At 43.3% G+C, this 14,083-nt stretch overlaps 1 protein-coding gene across 3 annotated transcripts in view; it reads right to left on the bottom strand.

Annotated features, from left to right (window-relative positions):
• The window catches only part of WDFY2 (WD repeat and FYVE domain containing 2), a 173,873-nt gene extending 160,332 nt beyond the window's left edge, over window positions 1–13,541 (bottom strand). For 2 of the 3 annotated variants that reach the window (XR_006408846.3, XM_044381793.3), the window contains exon 1: window positions 13,154–13,541. Coding sequence is in view for 1 of the 3 variants with exons in the window: in XM_044381793.3 (XP_044237728.1) it covers window positions 13,154–13,290 (137 nt within the window). In the remaining 2 variants the exon portion in view is untranslated. Of the gene's footprint in view, window positions 1–12,809; window positions 13,130–13,153 lie in introns of those variants that run through there. The other variant, XM_057308912.1, reaches the window with a different exon arrangement.
• Between the last annotated feature and the right edge of the window lie 542 nt (window positions 13,542–14,083).

Here is a 14,083-nt window from a genome sequence, read left to right as displayed (position 1 = left end):
CTTTACAGCAGTTGTACTGATAACTGCCAAAGCTTGGAAGCGACCAAGATGTCCTTTAATTGGTGAATGGAGAAATTGTGCTACATCCAGACAATGGACTATTATTCAGTGCTAAAAAGGAATGAGCCATCAAGACATGAAAAGACATGGAGGACACTTACATGCATATTACTAAAGGAAAGAAGTCAATCTGGAAAAAGCAAAACTATGAACAATAAAAAGATCAGTGCTTGGAGGGAGGCGGGAGACAGGATGAAGAGGCAGAACACAGAGGATATTTAGGGCAGCGAAAATACTGTTTGGTATTATAATGATGGATATGTCACTATAAATTTGTCCACAGAATACACAACACCAAGAGTGAATCCCTGGTAAACTTTGGACTTTGGATAATAATGATGTGTCAGTACAGCTCATCCTTGGTAAATATGGTACATTTTTAAGTAAGTGATGTTGATAATGGGGGGAGGCTATACACATGTGGGGGCAAGGCATTTTTGAAAAGAAAACAAACAAAAAGTAAAACCAGAGGGGTGGGGTAAAGATCATACCAGAGAAAAAGGACAACCCACACATAACCCACATATGTGTACCTACAGCCAACCCACACGTCTCTCTGGAGCCTCAAGACCCCTTGCCTGGGCCTCTTCCTCTCCCTGCACTACTGTGAACCTTTTCAGACTGAGTGAACTTTTTTCCCTCAGCTTTTTTCCTACTCTGTTCAGGTATGCTCAAAGATCTATGCTGTCTACATCCGATACACAGAAACTTCCCACAGTGCAACCAAATTCCAAACCAATTGAACCCATCCAAACGGCATGCTAATTCAGCTAACTACTTTTAAGCATAACTAGCCTCTCTAATTTTACCTTCTAGAGAAAAATTAAGCATTCTTCAAAACTGTCTAACAATGTAAGCTCTGAAATATAAAGAGAACTTATTAAGCCATTCAAATATAAATTCAAAAATCAGAATAAATTAGCCATTCCTAACACCCCATCTCCCACAAACAAAATCAACCTCTAACATATCAGACAGCTAGTATTTTCCAAGGGCCAGAAATACCAATGAGCACTAAAACAGATTATTATAATTCTAACACCATGGGAGGCTCTCTTCTACTGAAGGTAACTGACTCCAGAAAAATATTAATCCAGAGCTACAAAAGAGTAGGAGGCAATACTGTAATTTTATAGTTTTTTACACTAGAATTTAAATGTATTTAAAATACTACATCCATCTACTTTTAAAATGAAAATAAAGAAAACACAAAACTCTCTAAATTCAAGAAAGTATACATTTGGGGCACCTAGGTGGCTCCTTCAGTTAAGCATCGGACTCTTGGCTTCAGCTCAGATCATGATCTCCAAGACTGAGAGCGAGCCCTCCATAGGTCTCCCGGTTGGGATTCTCTCTCCCTCTCCCTCTGTCCCTTCCCCTGCTCTCTCTCTCTCTCTCACACACACACACACACTCTCTCTCTCTCTCTCAAATAAAAACTTAAAATAAAAAAAAAGTATATATTCATGTTTTGTATCTAGAGCCTCAGTCCTTAACATCTGTATAGGACCTGACAGTATATGAAGTATTTTCACATACATTATTCAAAACTATGAAAAAATCAATTCAGCAATGCCTGGGTGGCATCTGGCTTTGGCCCGTCATGAACCCGGGGTCCTGGGTTCGAGCCCCACATGGGCTCCCTGCTCAGTGGGGAGTCTGCTTCTCCCTCTGCCTCTCCCGCCCCGCACCTGTTTGTGCTCATGGGCGCTGTCGCTCTCATAAATAACATCTTTAAAAAAAAAAAAAAAAGCATTAGAAAAACAGCGTGCAGGAAGGGAGGCAAACCCTGACATTCCTGTAGCAATGGCTAGATGCAGCCCTATAGAGCATAGCTTCACTGAACCCTCAGAATAATCTCACAGGGTGGGTATACTTTAAATTCCCATTTTACAGCTGCAAAGGTCATCATACAACTGGCAGATGGCAGCACTAAGCATCAAACCCAACTTTCCCGACTTGAGCCCCAGGCCCCAACACTGTTACAAAGCCTCCAAAGAGGGGCTAAGAGGGGCTAAATGCCCACCTAATTTACCAATACCTGCCTTTATCTTATATATTTACTGTGGATAATATGAGACTGGCTTATAAAAGCTGTCTTAATATTTAACGTATGTGCTTCCTCCTTCCACCCCTACCTAAGTTTTTAGAAATATGGGCTTTCTGGGTATCTTTCCAATTCTTCTACTTCTTCTAAATACTCAAAAAGCTCAAACTACTGGCTCCACACAAGAGAAAGATTTAGAGGAAGGCAGGAAAGCTGCATCTCGTATGTACTCTCCCCACCGGTGGGCAGCAGGGGTGTCCATCTCATGGCCTTGCCCAAATGACCTTAGCCATAAGTGGGCTGAGCAAGGGGCCCAGACGAGGGGAATTCGAGGCTTGGCGCAGCCACATCTCCCCATCTGTCAAGACAGGCCAGCAATCTGGACTTTTATGTGAAATTTCAGATTTTTAAAACTTGGCTACTAATTCAAACTTCCAGAAACATTGCATAGGGTCAACATCTGCCTAAGAGTGAACTCCACCCATGAGCTGTGGGCTTATAATGCCCAGGCTTCCGGTGGGGAGTAGCTCAGTTAGACAGACATACATCCCTATCTCAAAATATTCCCCATGGAATACATGGAAGCTACAGCCCTTGACCTCCAAGAGACCAGGAGGGACAACGGACACACCATTTCAGGACAATGACAGACGGAAAGAGGAAGAAGAGGCCTGGGAAGGAGAACACAGCAGCCAGCAGCCACATATATCCCCTGACCACTGGCTTTCGGGACGCAAGTCTAGGAAGTGGCCGTAAAAAAAATCAAAGCAACATTACCCTTCTATATCTAGAGAAGAGAAACAAGGGCTCAGAACTACAGGAACACACACACAAACAAAAATTCAATAGCCCTGCCTCTGTGTATCCAAGGTGACTCCTAAAATAGTCAAGCCTTAATGGAACCATAGCAACAGGAAAAGCTTACCTACTTAGAGGCATGGGTGGTATCATAAAAAATACAACTCCCCTTTACTCAGCACCATCTATGCTCCCAGTACAAAGCCAAGTGCTGCAGGAATGTCAGCTCATCTAAGCCTCCCAACACCTCCAGGAGGACTCATTATGCCCAATTTGCAGATGTGGAAACTGAAACTCTGAAATCCTGAAGTTTGGGAAAGAGCCAATCAACTGGAGCCAAATGATGCCTGTCGTACTAACTCACCGACCTGCCCAGAGAGACTCAGGCTATTACTGGAGACAGATAACGGGATGCCGTCCAGAACAACTCATTAGTTACAATAACTGCAAGTGTAGGACCAGTACTAAAAGAAGCCCATAGTAGGCCCTGTTGATTATGACAATTTAATTTTGTGATAAAGGCAGTTTCACAAATACATACGAAAGAAAGCATAAGGACCATTCAGTAAATGATGCTGAAATAATCAATAGCAAATTTCAGAAAAACCCTTACGCTCCTCAATGTATACCATCCAACGAAATACATTCCAAACAAATCAAGAGGTTACTTTTCCACCAAATTATATAACCAGGATAAACAAAACATGCATATGCAATGACTCCCTGGGGAAAGAAAATTACTTCCCAAAATTAGAAATGATAGAAGAAACTTCACTAGCAAGAAAAGACAGATGGTTCAATTAAAAAGTAAATGTTTTCTGTGTGAAAAGTAAACAGAGAATAAGGCATATATCTGGATATACAATAGACAAAAGGTTAATATCCTTACTATATCTACGGAATACATGCACAAGAAATTGTGCAGAAGGGGTGCCTGGGTGGCACAGCGGTTAAGCCTCTGCCTTCGGCTCAGGGCGTGATCCCGGCGTTCTGGGATCGAGCCCCACATCAGGCTCTTCTGCTATGAGCCTGCTTCTTCCTCTCCCACTCTCCCTGCTTGTGTTCCCTCTCTCGCTGGCTGTCTCTATCTCTGTCGAATAAATAAATAAAATCTTTAAAAAAAAAAAAAAAAGAAATTGTGCAGAAGAACCAGGAGCCGTCAATGAAGAAACAGACAAAGGACCGAACAGACAATTCACAAAAGGAAAAATAACAAGTAAACAAGTAAATAAAAAATATTCAGGGGTGCCTGGGTGGCTCAGTCGGTTGGGCGTCCAACTCTTGGTTTCAGCTTGGGTCATGATCTAAAGGTCGTGAGATTAAGACCCATGTCAGGCTCCATGCTCAATGGGGAGTCCGCTTGAGATTCTCTCTCTCTCTTTCTCTCTCCCTCCCCCTCTGCTGTCTCCTGCACTCTCTCTCTAAAACAAATAAATATATAAAATCTTTAAAAAAAAAAATATTCACCAGCCAACCAAACCATACAAATTAAACATCAACAAAGCAAGGGCCAAGAGACGAGTGGGGACAACGGACACACCGTTTCAGGACAACATGGCAAACAGAAAGAGGAAGAAGCCTGCAACGGAGAACATCGTGGCCAGCAGCCACTCACATCTCCTGACCACTGGCTTTCACGGGGCAAGTCTGGGATGTGGCACACTGACAGACTAAAATGACAGAGTAATACCACTCTTACAGAAGAAACTATCACATAAATCATAAAGAAGATTTTTAAAATGATAATACCCATGGCCGGTCAGATGTGGCATAACTAACATTCTAATATTATAAATTAATATTCTAAAGCGGCATGAACATTTTGGAAAGCAATATGGCAAACTTCTAATTTTTCCTAAAGAAATAATCCAAAAATCTGGGGGAAAAAAATACTTATATGCCTAACAGTTTTCACCCTAACATTTAGATTATCAGCACCTTGAGAGCAGGATGTCTTGCTCATGAAGGGCCATATACATACAGTGCAAGCATTACATAAATATAGTGCAAACTGAAGGAAAAGAAAAATATACAGCCACTGAAAATGATGGCTAAAGACAAGGTAGCTGGTGGCACAATTTTAAGTGGGGGTAAGAATAATAAAAGTATGTGATTACAGTCCTGTTTTTGAAAGCTGCATTAGCAAAACATCCAGAAGGAAATATAGAGAAAACTCTAACAGTCATTGTGTTATGAGGTTTAGAGTGATTATTTTTTATTATGGTTATATTATCTTTTTTTAAAATAAAAACATTCTCCAGAGGGATTGTTATGGCTACTTAAAATACAAATTGATCCTCAGAAATTGAGGAAAAGATAAAAAAGGCAATAACAGGGGTTCCTGGCTGGCTTGGTCGGTAGAGCACCCAGCTCTTGATCTCGGGGTTGTGAGACTGAGCCCCACGTTGGGTTTAGAGATTGCTTTAAAAAAACAAATGAAGGAAAAAAAGTAACAACAATTAGAAAAAGCACAGAATCCCCAAATAGCTCCACATTATAGGTAAAAAGCTAAGAAGACCAGCACAGGGAGGTGAGCAGCTGCCATTCATAATTTGGATGAGAAGCGCCGTTTCTGAGTCCTGAAACTCAGTAGTAAATGAACACGTCACAGGAAGCCAAAATGCAGCCACTCAAACAGCTGCTCGGTCCGCTGTGCTCCTGGTCCCCCGGTGTGCTTCGGAGCTCTCTCGGGCTCTGGGCTGCAAGGGTTTAGGACTCTCATCTCCTGGCTTGGAGGCTTCCAGGGAAACGAGGTCAGTGCTCTAGTCTGCGGAAATTCAGAAAGGCAGGGCAGGCTGGGGGGAGAGGGGGTGTGAAGGTCCCTGAGTGCAAGTGTATTCCCATCTTCCAGAAAACCAAAACTTTCTCTCACAGAGAGAAAGAGGGTACAAACCTTGGACAGCTTCTCTAAAGCACTGTATTTCAAACTGCGGTTCTCAACCCACTCTGGTTCATGAAATCACTTCAGTGGGTCACAAGCATACAGTCGACATCAGAACAGACGCACGCATGTCACATGTAAAGGATACCATTTCACACGACTTTGGTTTCAGTTATATACATGTGTATGTGTGAGAGTCTTGGGTAGCAATGCTAAATATATCTTACTAAGATATGTGGTCAAAAAAGTGTCAAAAGCTTTACTCTAGACCACTTAGTCCCTGCCACAGGGACCGGCAAACCACCCAGAGCTAAACTGTTCAGTTATCTGAAACTAAAGGATTCATCCAGAAGTAGGAATGTAGGGAATCCAGTTCAACTGAGTATTAGACACCAATACAAAACAAATGCCTCTTTAATATTTCTTCCAGGAAGAAATAAGCGCTGCCCTCCAAAGGCTCTGGAAAACATCGTTTTAGAGCTGAGTACATGCCGCTTTTTCCCCTCTGCACACCTCCTCTCAGCTCAAGGTTTGAGCGTGATGTGGTTGCAGACAGTTTACGCCTGTCTAACCACACCACATGGGCACGCCACACCGTCAGAGTCACAGCTAGAAACCCTACAAGCTCCTTGGCCAGATCGGAGAAACTGAGGCTTGGAGTGATGAAATGGCACAGGAAGTGCCCAAGGTCAACACTGGGGACAGCTGAAATCAGATTCCCAGGCCCAGTTCTCCTCCAAGAATCTTTCAATTAAAGGCACACGAGGGCACAAAGCAGCACACCCTGCCAAGAGACCAGCAGATGACTTTGTTTTCTTTTTTGGTCTCGTTTGCTAGTTTCTTACACCTCTGAATTAATTTTTTCTAATTCTTTTTTTTTTTTTTTTTTAAGTAGGCTCCACGCCCAGAGTGGAGCTTGAACTCACGACCCTGAGGTCAAGACTGAGCTGAGATCAAGAATCAGACACTTAACAAACTGACCCACCCAGGTGCCCCTAAATTAATTTTTACTGATGACTAAATGCAACATTTGGATGAGGAGGCCCCCTGCCCTTTAAAAAAAAAAAAAAAAAAGTAATGAGACTGCTTGAAGTTGCACAAGCAAAGTTATTTTTTCTGTTAGGAAAATTTTCAGGTTAACTATAGCATCTCCTTGGAAGATCTCTTGAAATAAAAATAAACAAGTGTTATCTCCTTTTGAATTCCTTCTATTCTGATACTGTAGTTGAGAAGAAAAGCTTGGCTTGATGGCCATTTTCTTTCACGTAAATATATATTGTATATAATCTACATTACAGCTACAGATATGAACAGCTCACTACTTGAAATAATCTTAAATCACAATTTGTTTATTGGTTTCTAAATGCCACTGTGTTTTAATTTCCCCAAAACTGTTAATTTTTTAATGACATCAAGTGATTCTCAACGACAAACAGAAAATATTTCCCTCTCAAAGCCAAATTCAGCATGAAAACAGAGACAGGGAAAGATGCTATAAAAGGAAAAGTAGTATTTTCTTTCTAACAGTTTTGATTTGGTTTGCTTGGAAAAGAGCAACCCTCTAAAGCCTCCTCATTCAGCTACTAACATCTTATGATTTTTACCTATTTTTCTTTTTCAAAGTAAGTTTAGTTTTAACACGTGAGGTATAAGATTGTTGGTCACGGGGCACCCGGGTGGCTCAGTCGTTAAGCATCTGCCTTCGGCTCAGGGCGTGATCCTGGCATTCTGGGATCGAGCCCCACATCAGGCTCCTCTGCTGGGAGCCTGCTTCTTCCTCTCCCACTCCCCCTGCTTGTGTTGCCTCTCTTGGGGATGTCTCTCTCTCTGTCAAATAAATAAATAAAATCTTAAAAAAAAAAAAAGGTTGTTGGTCAGGATTTCACAATCCAAGAATCATTCATTTTCGGAGGGTCAGAATTTTCCATAGTCCTGCAATATCCAGATGAATGTACCCCGATTAAGATCTCTGAGGTCCTGGACAGATCTGGTTTAAGCGCATACATTAAGTAGAAAATTAGGAATCATCAGGAGCTCTGGGGTCACTGGGAGCTAAGCCTCCTCCAGTAAGCCTCCTTAAACAAGCTTTCCCATAGTGATCTTTTCTTAAAAAGTCAATCTCTATTCTGACCTTTAGAGACATAGAGGCAGCCTGTTTCCAGACAGATTTGCTGGCATAAAGACTGCCTCATGCTCTGAATTCAGCATCAAGGTCTAATTTTCAACAATCACATGAGGTAAATTCCCATTTTGGGACCTTGAAACCAGCAATTATTACCACCAAGTAATGAGTCTCAAGTGCATAGCTGAAAGTTTATTAATTTTATGCCATTAAAAAGAGACATGACACACTCAAAAATTCATTTAGATGGGTTCTAATTTTGTCCACTTTTAACGACCTCATATCATCACTCTTAAGAACCCCTCACCTTTCAGAACCATGCTTGCACTGTGGGAAACCTCTGATTTGCATTTTCAGAAATATTTTTTTGATGCAAGTATTATAAAATACATGGTGGATAAAACCACCAGGAACTCACCTGGACTGAGGCACAGTCGAAGTATTAGCGAAACAACGGTTTCAGCCAGAGAACTGAGAGAGTGCAATTTCACAATGATAAGAACCAACGGTAAATCAACCAAGAGCACGAGGATTTATAAAATGAAATGAAATTTTAACATCTCTTTTCAAGAAATAGTCAAGTAGTCTTAGAATTGAGTACTTAGAATTGAGTACTTCAGAATTAAAAAACAAACAAACGAACAGAAACACCTTCGAGATTAGGAAAAAAAAAAAAAATCCAACCCTCTCTTGTCCCCATCCCTTCTTAACCCCAACTCTGCCGTATTGTCACCCTGGCTGAAAGCAGGCTACTAAGTTTCTCTCAGACTCAACTCAAATTTATCTTTGCTCTATCTTTGCTCCAGGAAACTCACCACCTCCTCAGGCCCAATTCATTCCAAACTGGTGATTGATCAACCACTGCATAATTCATTCAATGACTATATACTGCCTTGTGCTAGGCACTAGGGACCAGATCTCCTCATCCGGAGATAAAAACCTGACTCTTTTACCATCGTGGGGGGCGGGGTGTGGGGAGAGTGTTCTGTCTGCCCTTAGGGGTTACAGGGAACACTGAGCTGCATAAATTGGTCCTGAATATAATTAGAATATAAGGTTGTCATTCCCCCACACTCCCTTCTCCATTACACTCATGCCCAACAGTGCCTCCCCCATCCACCCATCACAGCCTCCTCCCCACCACCCCACCACCATGGCCTTGGATCTTTTTATCCAGAAAAGAATTTCAAATTCTTGTGCCCAGAGGTTTTGGAAAGTTTCACTCATAGTCACTCCTCCGGAGACGCTAATTTTTCAGATTCCTCAAATCACTCAGAGCTGAGTTCTGAATTCAAGCTGACAGGCTCCTGAATCTATACTCTTAACCAGTCCGTTCTAGTGCTTCTCAATGAATGGGAGTTTTCTTTTCTCCCTCTACCTACAATGCTCTTTCCTTTACCCTCACTTTTTCACTGCAAGACCCATCTGTAGGAGCACTCCTTTGGTCTAACCACCACGAGCAGAGATTCTTTGGTAACCCCAGAGGAGACGTTGTTTGTACCTGTCTTCAGTACATCTCCTTATACTGAGATAAAACTGGATCCCGCTATACTCACTGCAAAGGTATAGACTCCTGGTGAAGGAAAAATTTCCTTTAACCTGCCTAATAATAACTACCCAGAGGTACTAAAACTCTCTGTAAGAATGCCCAGGTTGTTGACTTGTATTAAAATATGCATATAAAGAACATATAAATGTAAACGTCTAGATGAGGGTGGGTCCCACCTGGAGAGAGGTCTCTCCTGGCCTTCGTCACTGAAGAAGAGGCCATCACTGGACAAGGGAGCCTCTGGAAGCCGCAGACTAGATATCAGTGTTAACCAAAACTGAGCTAAGATGTCTGGTACGAAGCTCCTAAGCAAGGAAAGTTAAGAAGGCATCCACTCAGAAAAGACAGTCCTGAAGGCAGCTGGGACATGAGGAACCCAAAGTACCAAAGGCGGGTATGTCCCCTAGAGACAGAATCCAGCTATATGCAAAGCAAAGATAGACTCAGAAATGGCCAGGGAGTTCCCAGAACAAGTTCTGTGTTATGATAGCACCAGAAATCTAAACTTTGAAATCAGACATTTTTATATTTCTTATGTTCCCTTGTATTTCCTTCCTTGGTATCCAGTAAAGTTCCAGGCTGTCCTAACTGTGCTAAGATAAACTGAGGGTGAGGGTTTTTATTGACTCTTTGGCCTGAAGATTAGAATATTATCAACCCACTACTGACAGCAGCGGTGGGATGAAAATGGTAATCCAAGTGACAGAATCCCCCAAAGAAGACAAAATGTAAGGGACACATGGGGCTGTGGAATCCGGCCACTCTTCCCCATCCAAAAATTCTCTTTTCAATACTAAATCTTAGAGGTTGTGGTTTTGTCTTATTATCTTCTAAAAGCTCCACACCCCCACTAAATTGTATCTTGAAAGGATCTTGCCATTTCACCAATGTAGTATGCTTAAGCGCTCAGAACACAACAGAAACTTAAATGTTTGTTGATGGAATGAATGAAGCAATGCATGGACTTTCAAAGTTTTAAGGCACCCTGAAGACCACCCAGTCCACTCCTTCTCCCACAAGTGCACATTTGTCCACACAGGGCTTTAATAGGTTGTCATAAAAGTCATTCAACAAATATCAACTAAATGCCTACAATAGTTAAGATGCTTTCAGGAATGACAACAAAAATATACCAGTCATTGATATACAACAAATGTTTGGGGGCCCACCATGTGTCAGGCACTTTGCTAGGCCCTAAAGATACTACAAGGAATAAGACACACGTAACACCTTGGGAAATTATGGAGAAGATGAATGGACCATAATACTGTTTAAAATAGAAAATGTTAAGTGTTTTCTAAGGTTAGATAGAGGTCAAAAGGGAAACCAGGTTTCCAAAGAACTTCTGGGACACTGCCATACAGGATAGGACGTTATCTGTGATTTAACCTTAGAGTTCAGGAATGAAAACTATTAGTTTCTAGTTGAAGCAGTTAATGAAAATGGCTTTGTAGGTTTTGATGAAAATCAATATTCAATCTTCATATCTTTAGCATTATGTCAAATGGCACTGACAGCGGATTTTGAAAGAATACACAGCAATTCTCTTTTCCTGAAAACCATAATCAAAACTGAGTTGTAAATAACAAAGGTATTGTCACCTGTGAGTATGGAAACACAGATTTGTCAATTTGAGTATTAGTAAAATATATGTAAAGAATAATTCTGGACTTATGGGTGGGCCTTACTTATTTAACAATAACTCTATAATAAAATAATTCCTATTATTTACATTGTAAACTAAAAAAGTGAAAATTAAGTTACTATACACCTAAATTTCACATTTCTTTTGTCCTGTAATCAAATGAAATTTATCTTTCAGTTTCTTTCATATATGCTACTTCTGCTTCTCCAAACACCTTGAAATGCATCCCACTAAAGCTTTTTCCTTCCAGATAAACACACTGAAATGGGAATCAGGAGATTTGGGCAGGTAAATTTTCTGGCCTACATTTTCTGGTTCACAAAATGAAGCGGTTAGAGCAAATAACCTCTAAAATCCCTCTGAACTCTTAAACAAAACAAAACAAAACCCTGAAGACTAACCTCTACTCTCAAACCATCTACCAAAGCAAACAGTTTCAAAACTAATATTAAAGGAACTTAACTACCTTACTCCTTCTTTTACTCGACTCAACAAACTTATTTATGAATTTCCTACAGCAGTTAGGTTGAGCGGTTTCATCTACAGGAGTTATAGACTGGGAAAGTGACGTCAATATATCCCTTTAGAAACAATTCTGTAAAAAAAAAAAAAAAATTTCTAGGTCCAGAAGCGATCTCCTTAATAGAATTTTGCCTCTATCAAAAAAAAAAAAAAAAAATTAAGCACTCGTAAACTTCTTTGTGAATTTCAGAAGGTTTTTAATCCATATACTCCATTTTGGTGCCATATTTCTTCTGTTCATTGTAGACTGCTTGCCACTGGCCTATGTTTACAATTTTCCCCATTGGATCTAGGAAATTAATCAAGCACTTTTTGGCCATTTGTAAAGAGTATGATGTAGACATGCACTTGTGGTTAATATACTCATCCTAGTTATACTGAAGAACCTATCATATGAATAGAACTATCAGGCAAATTTTTTTGAGGCCACACTGTATGCAAAGTGCTGAAATGACTATAAAGACAGTAATGAACACGTTGCTGCTTTACCCCTGCCTGCAACTGTACCAGTCACAGAGAAAAAAATTCTCTACCTCAGCATAATTTAAATTTACATCAAGAAAACCTAACTACTGTTTTAAGGTAAAAGCCCCTTGTCATATACCTCTCTAGTGCTACATTTTTTAGAACGCTAGTTGGTATTATCAAAACAACAATTCCAGATAAATACCATAATTACTATATTCATGCACCATTCCTATGGAAATCAGCTTCATCAGCTTAATTTGTGCATATTAAATGAATTAAGTTAAAGCGCAAATGCTATTGTCTGAAAAACAAGGGAAATTATTAAAGGCAGAACAACTGGCTCCACTTCTGCAAATTAAGCAAAATTAAGCAAAAAGAAAGGAAGCAAGCAAAGGGAAGGAACTCGAGAGCTATTTGCAGCAGTGGTCCCTTGCAAGTTCTAGGCGCTTCCCCTTGAGCTCGAAGAAATAAGAAGAGAGTTAAGAAGAGAAGGTATCTCTCCTTACGGGCAGAAGCCCAAAGTTATACTCTTTTCACAACTTAGAATATTCATTGAATTCAGTGTAAGAGGTACAGGAGATGCGGATTCTGTGAAACTGTCTGGGAAAAGGGAGTGGCATTTACTTTCCGACTGGAGCCCTAAGAACTGTATCAGAGTACTCAAAAATCCTCAGTTATCTAGCAAAGGCTCTCGGAGCATCCTCCCCACGCACACACCTGCAGGGCTGGGCGGCCCCACCTTCTTCCCCTCCCGTCCTTAGGGCTGGACCAAGGTCCAGTGACCGGCGCACCGTTAGTCCAAGGGCCACCCTGGCCCGGCCTGCGCCACCGGCCCCGGGCAAGGCCAGAGTGCACGCCGCTGTCTGGTCTCCGCTTCCCAGAGCCACGCAGCGGCGACGGAGCGCAGCTGGACACCAGCACCACCAGGATGCGCATTATAATAAAAACTTGGGGGAGTACGTCTACACTTGCGCCGACGTGGAGGCACAGCCCGGGACGCGGGCTCCGGGACCGCCTGCCTGTCCCGCCCCTCCTCGCGGCCGAGGGGCGGCGGTCCGTACCTGTCCTCCGAGACGCTGATGACGCCCTCCTCCTTGGGCACGATCACGGCCATATTCACCACCTCCTGGGACCCCTCGACCCGCTGTAGCAGGATGGGCTTGCGGGTCAGCGGCTTGGGCTGGATCTCCGCCGCCATCGGGAGGAGGGGGCGCGCCGGGGGCGCCGCCGCCAACCGCGCCGCGGGGCCGGGCTGAGGAGACCGCTCGGGTACGGGCACAAGCTGAGACAGGGACTCTGGGTGACCGGAGCGGGACGCCAGGGACCCGCGATCATAGCCTGGCCGCCGCTCCGGGAACGACTCCGCGCTCCCGGCTTGGGGCACCGAAACCGCCACGACCCGGGCTGCAAGCCGGCGCCACCACCAGAGGAGGGGGCGGAGAGCTGGGGGGCGGAGCCGGTAGGGGGCGGGGCCTGCCGCAGGGGGTGGCCGCTGGTGGGCGCGAGGGCGGCTGCACTTCCGGAAGAGTGGTGGAGGAGGAGAGGAAACCTGAAGAAGGAGGCGGGGCGCTGGCGGCCCAATGCGCGTGCGTCAGCCCATAGAAGGTTTCCGCTCCGCCCCTCCGTGATTCCCGAAGCTTTGCAGCACCGCCCCTGGAACGCATGCGCTTTCCATTATCTGCGGTCTCCTAGACTCGCCACCTTCCACGTCCAATGTTTAGTCCCCTCCCTTTTTAATCTCCCATGAACGCGCGTGTAAACACCCCTGGGAACGCGCTCGCCAGAGGCCCCGCCCCCTGCAAAATCCCTACAAAGGGGGCGGGAGTGGGGCGGGGAAAAGCGCGCCTGGGCGAGGCCGGAAAGAGAAGGCTCCTCCGGGAAGGAAAGAAGCCAAACTAGTTGGGACGTGACTGGGCATGCGCACGGGTCACCTGTCCCGAGCTGCCTTAACAATGAGCCTGCTGCGGCAGGAGGCAATGTACTACTCCCAG

Source organism: Ursus arctos, unplaced genomic scaffold (assembly GCF_023065955.2).
Source record: "Ursus arctos isolate Adak ecotype North America unplaced genomic scaffold, UrsArc2.0 scaffold_10, whole genome shotgun sequence".
NCBI classification, from domain to species: domain Eukaryota; kingdom Metazoa; phylum Chordata; class Mammalia; order Carnivora; family Ursidae; genus Ursus; species Ursus arctos.
This window is presented reverse-complemented; position numbering and strand designations above follow the sequence as displayed.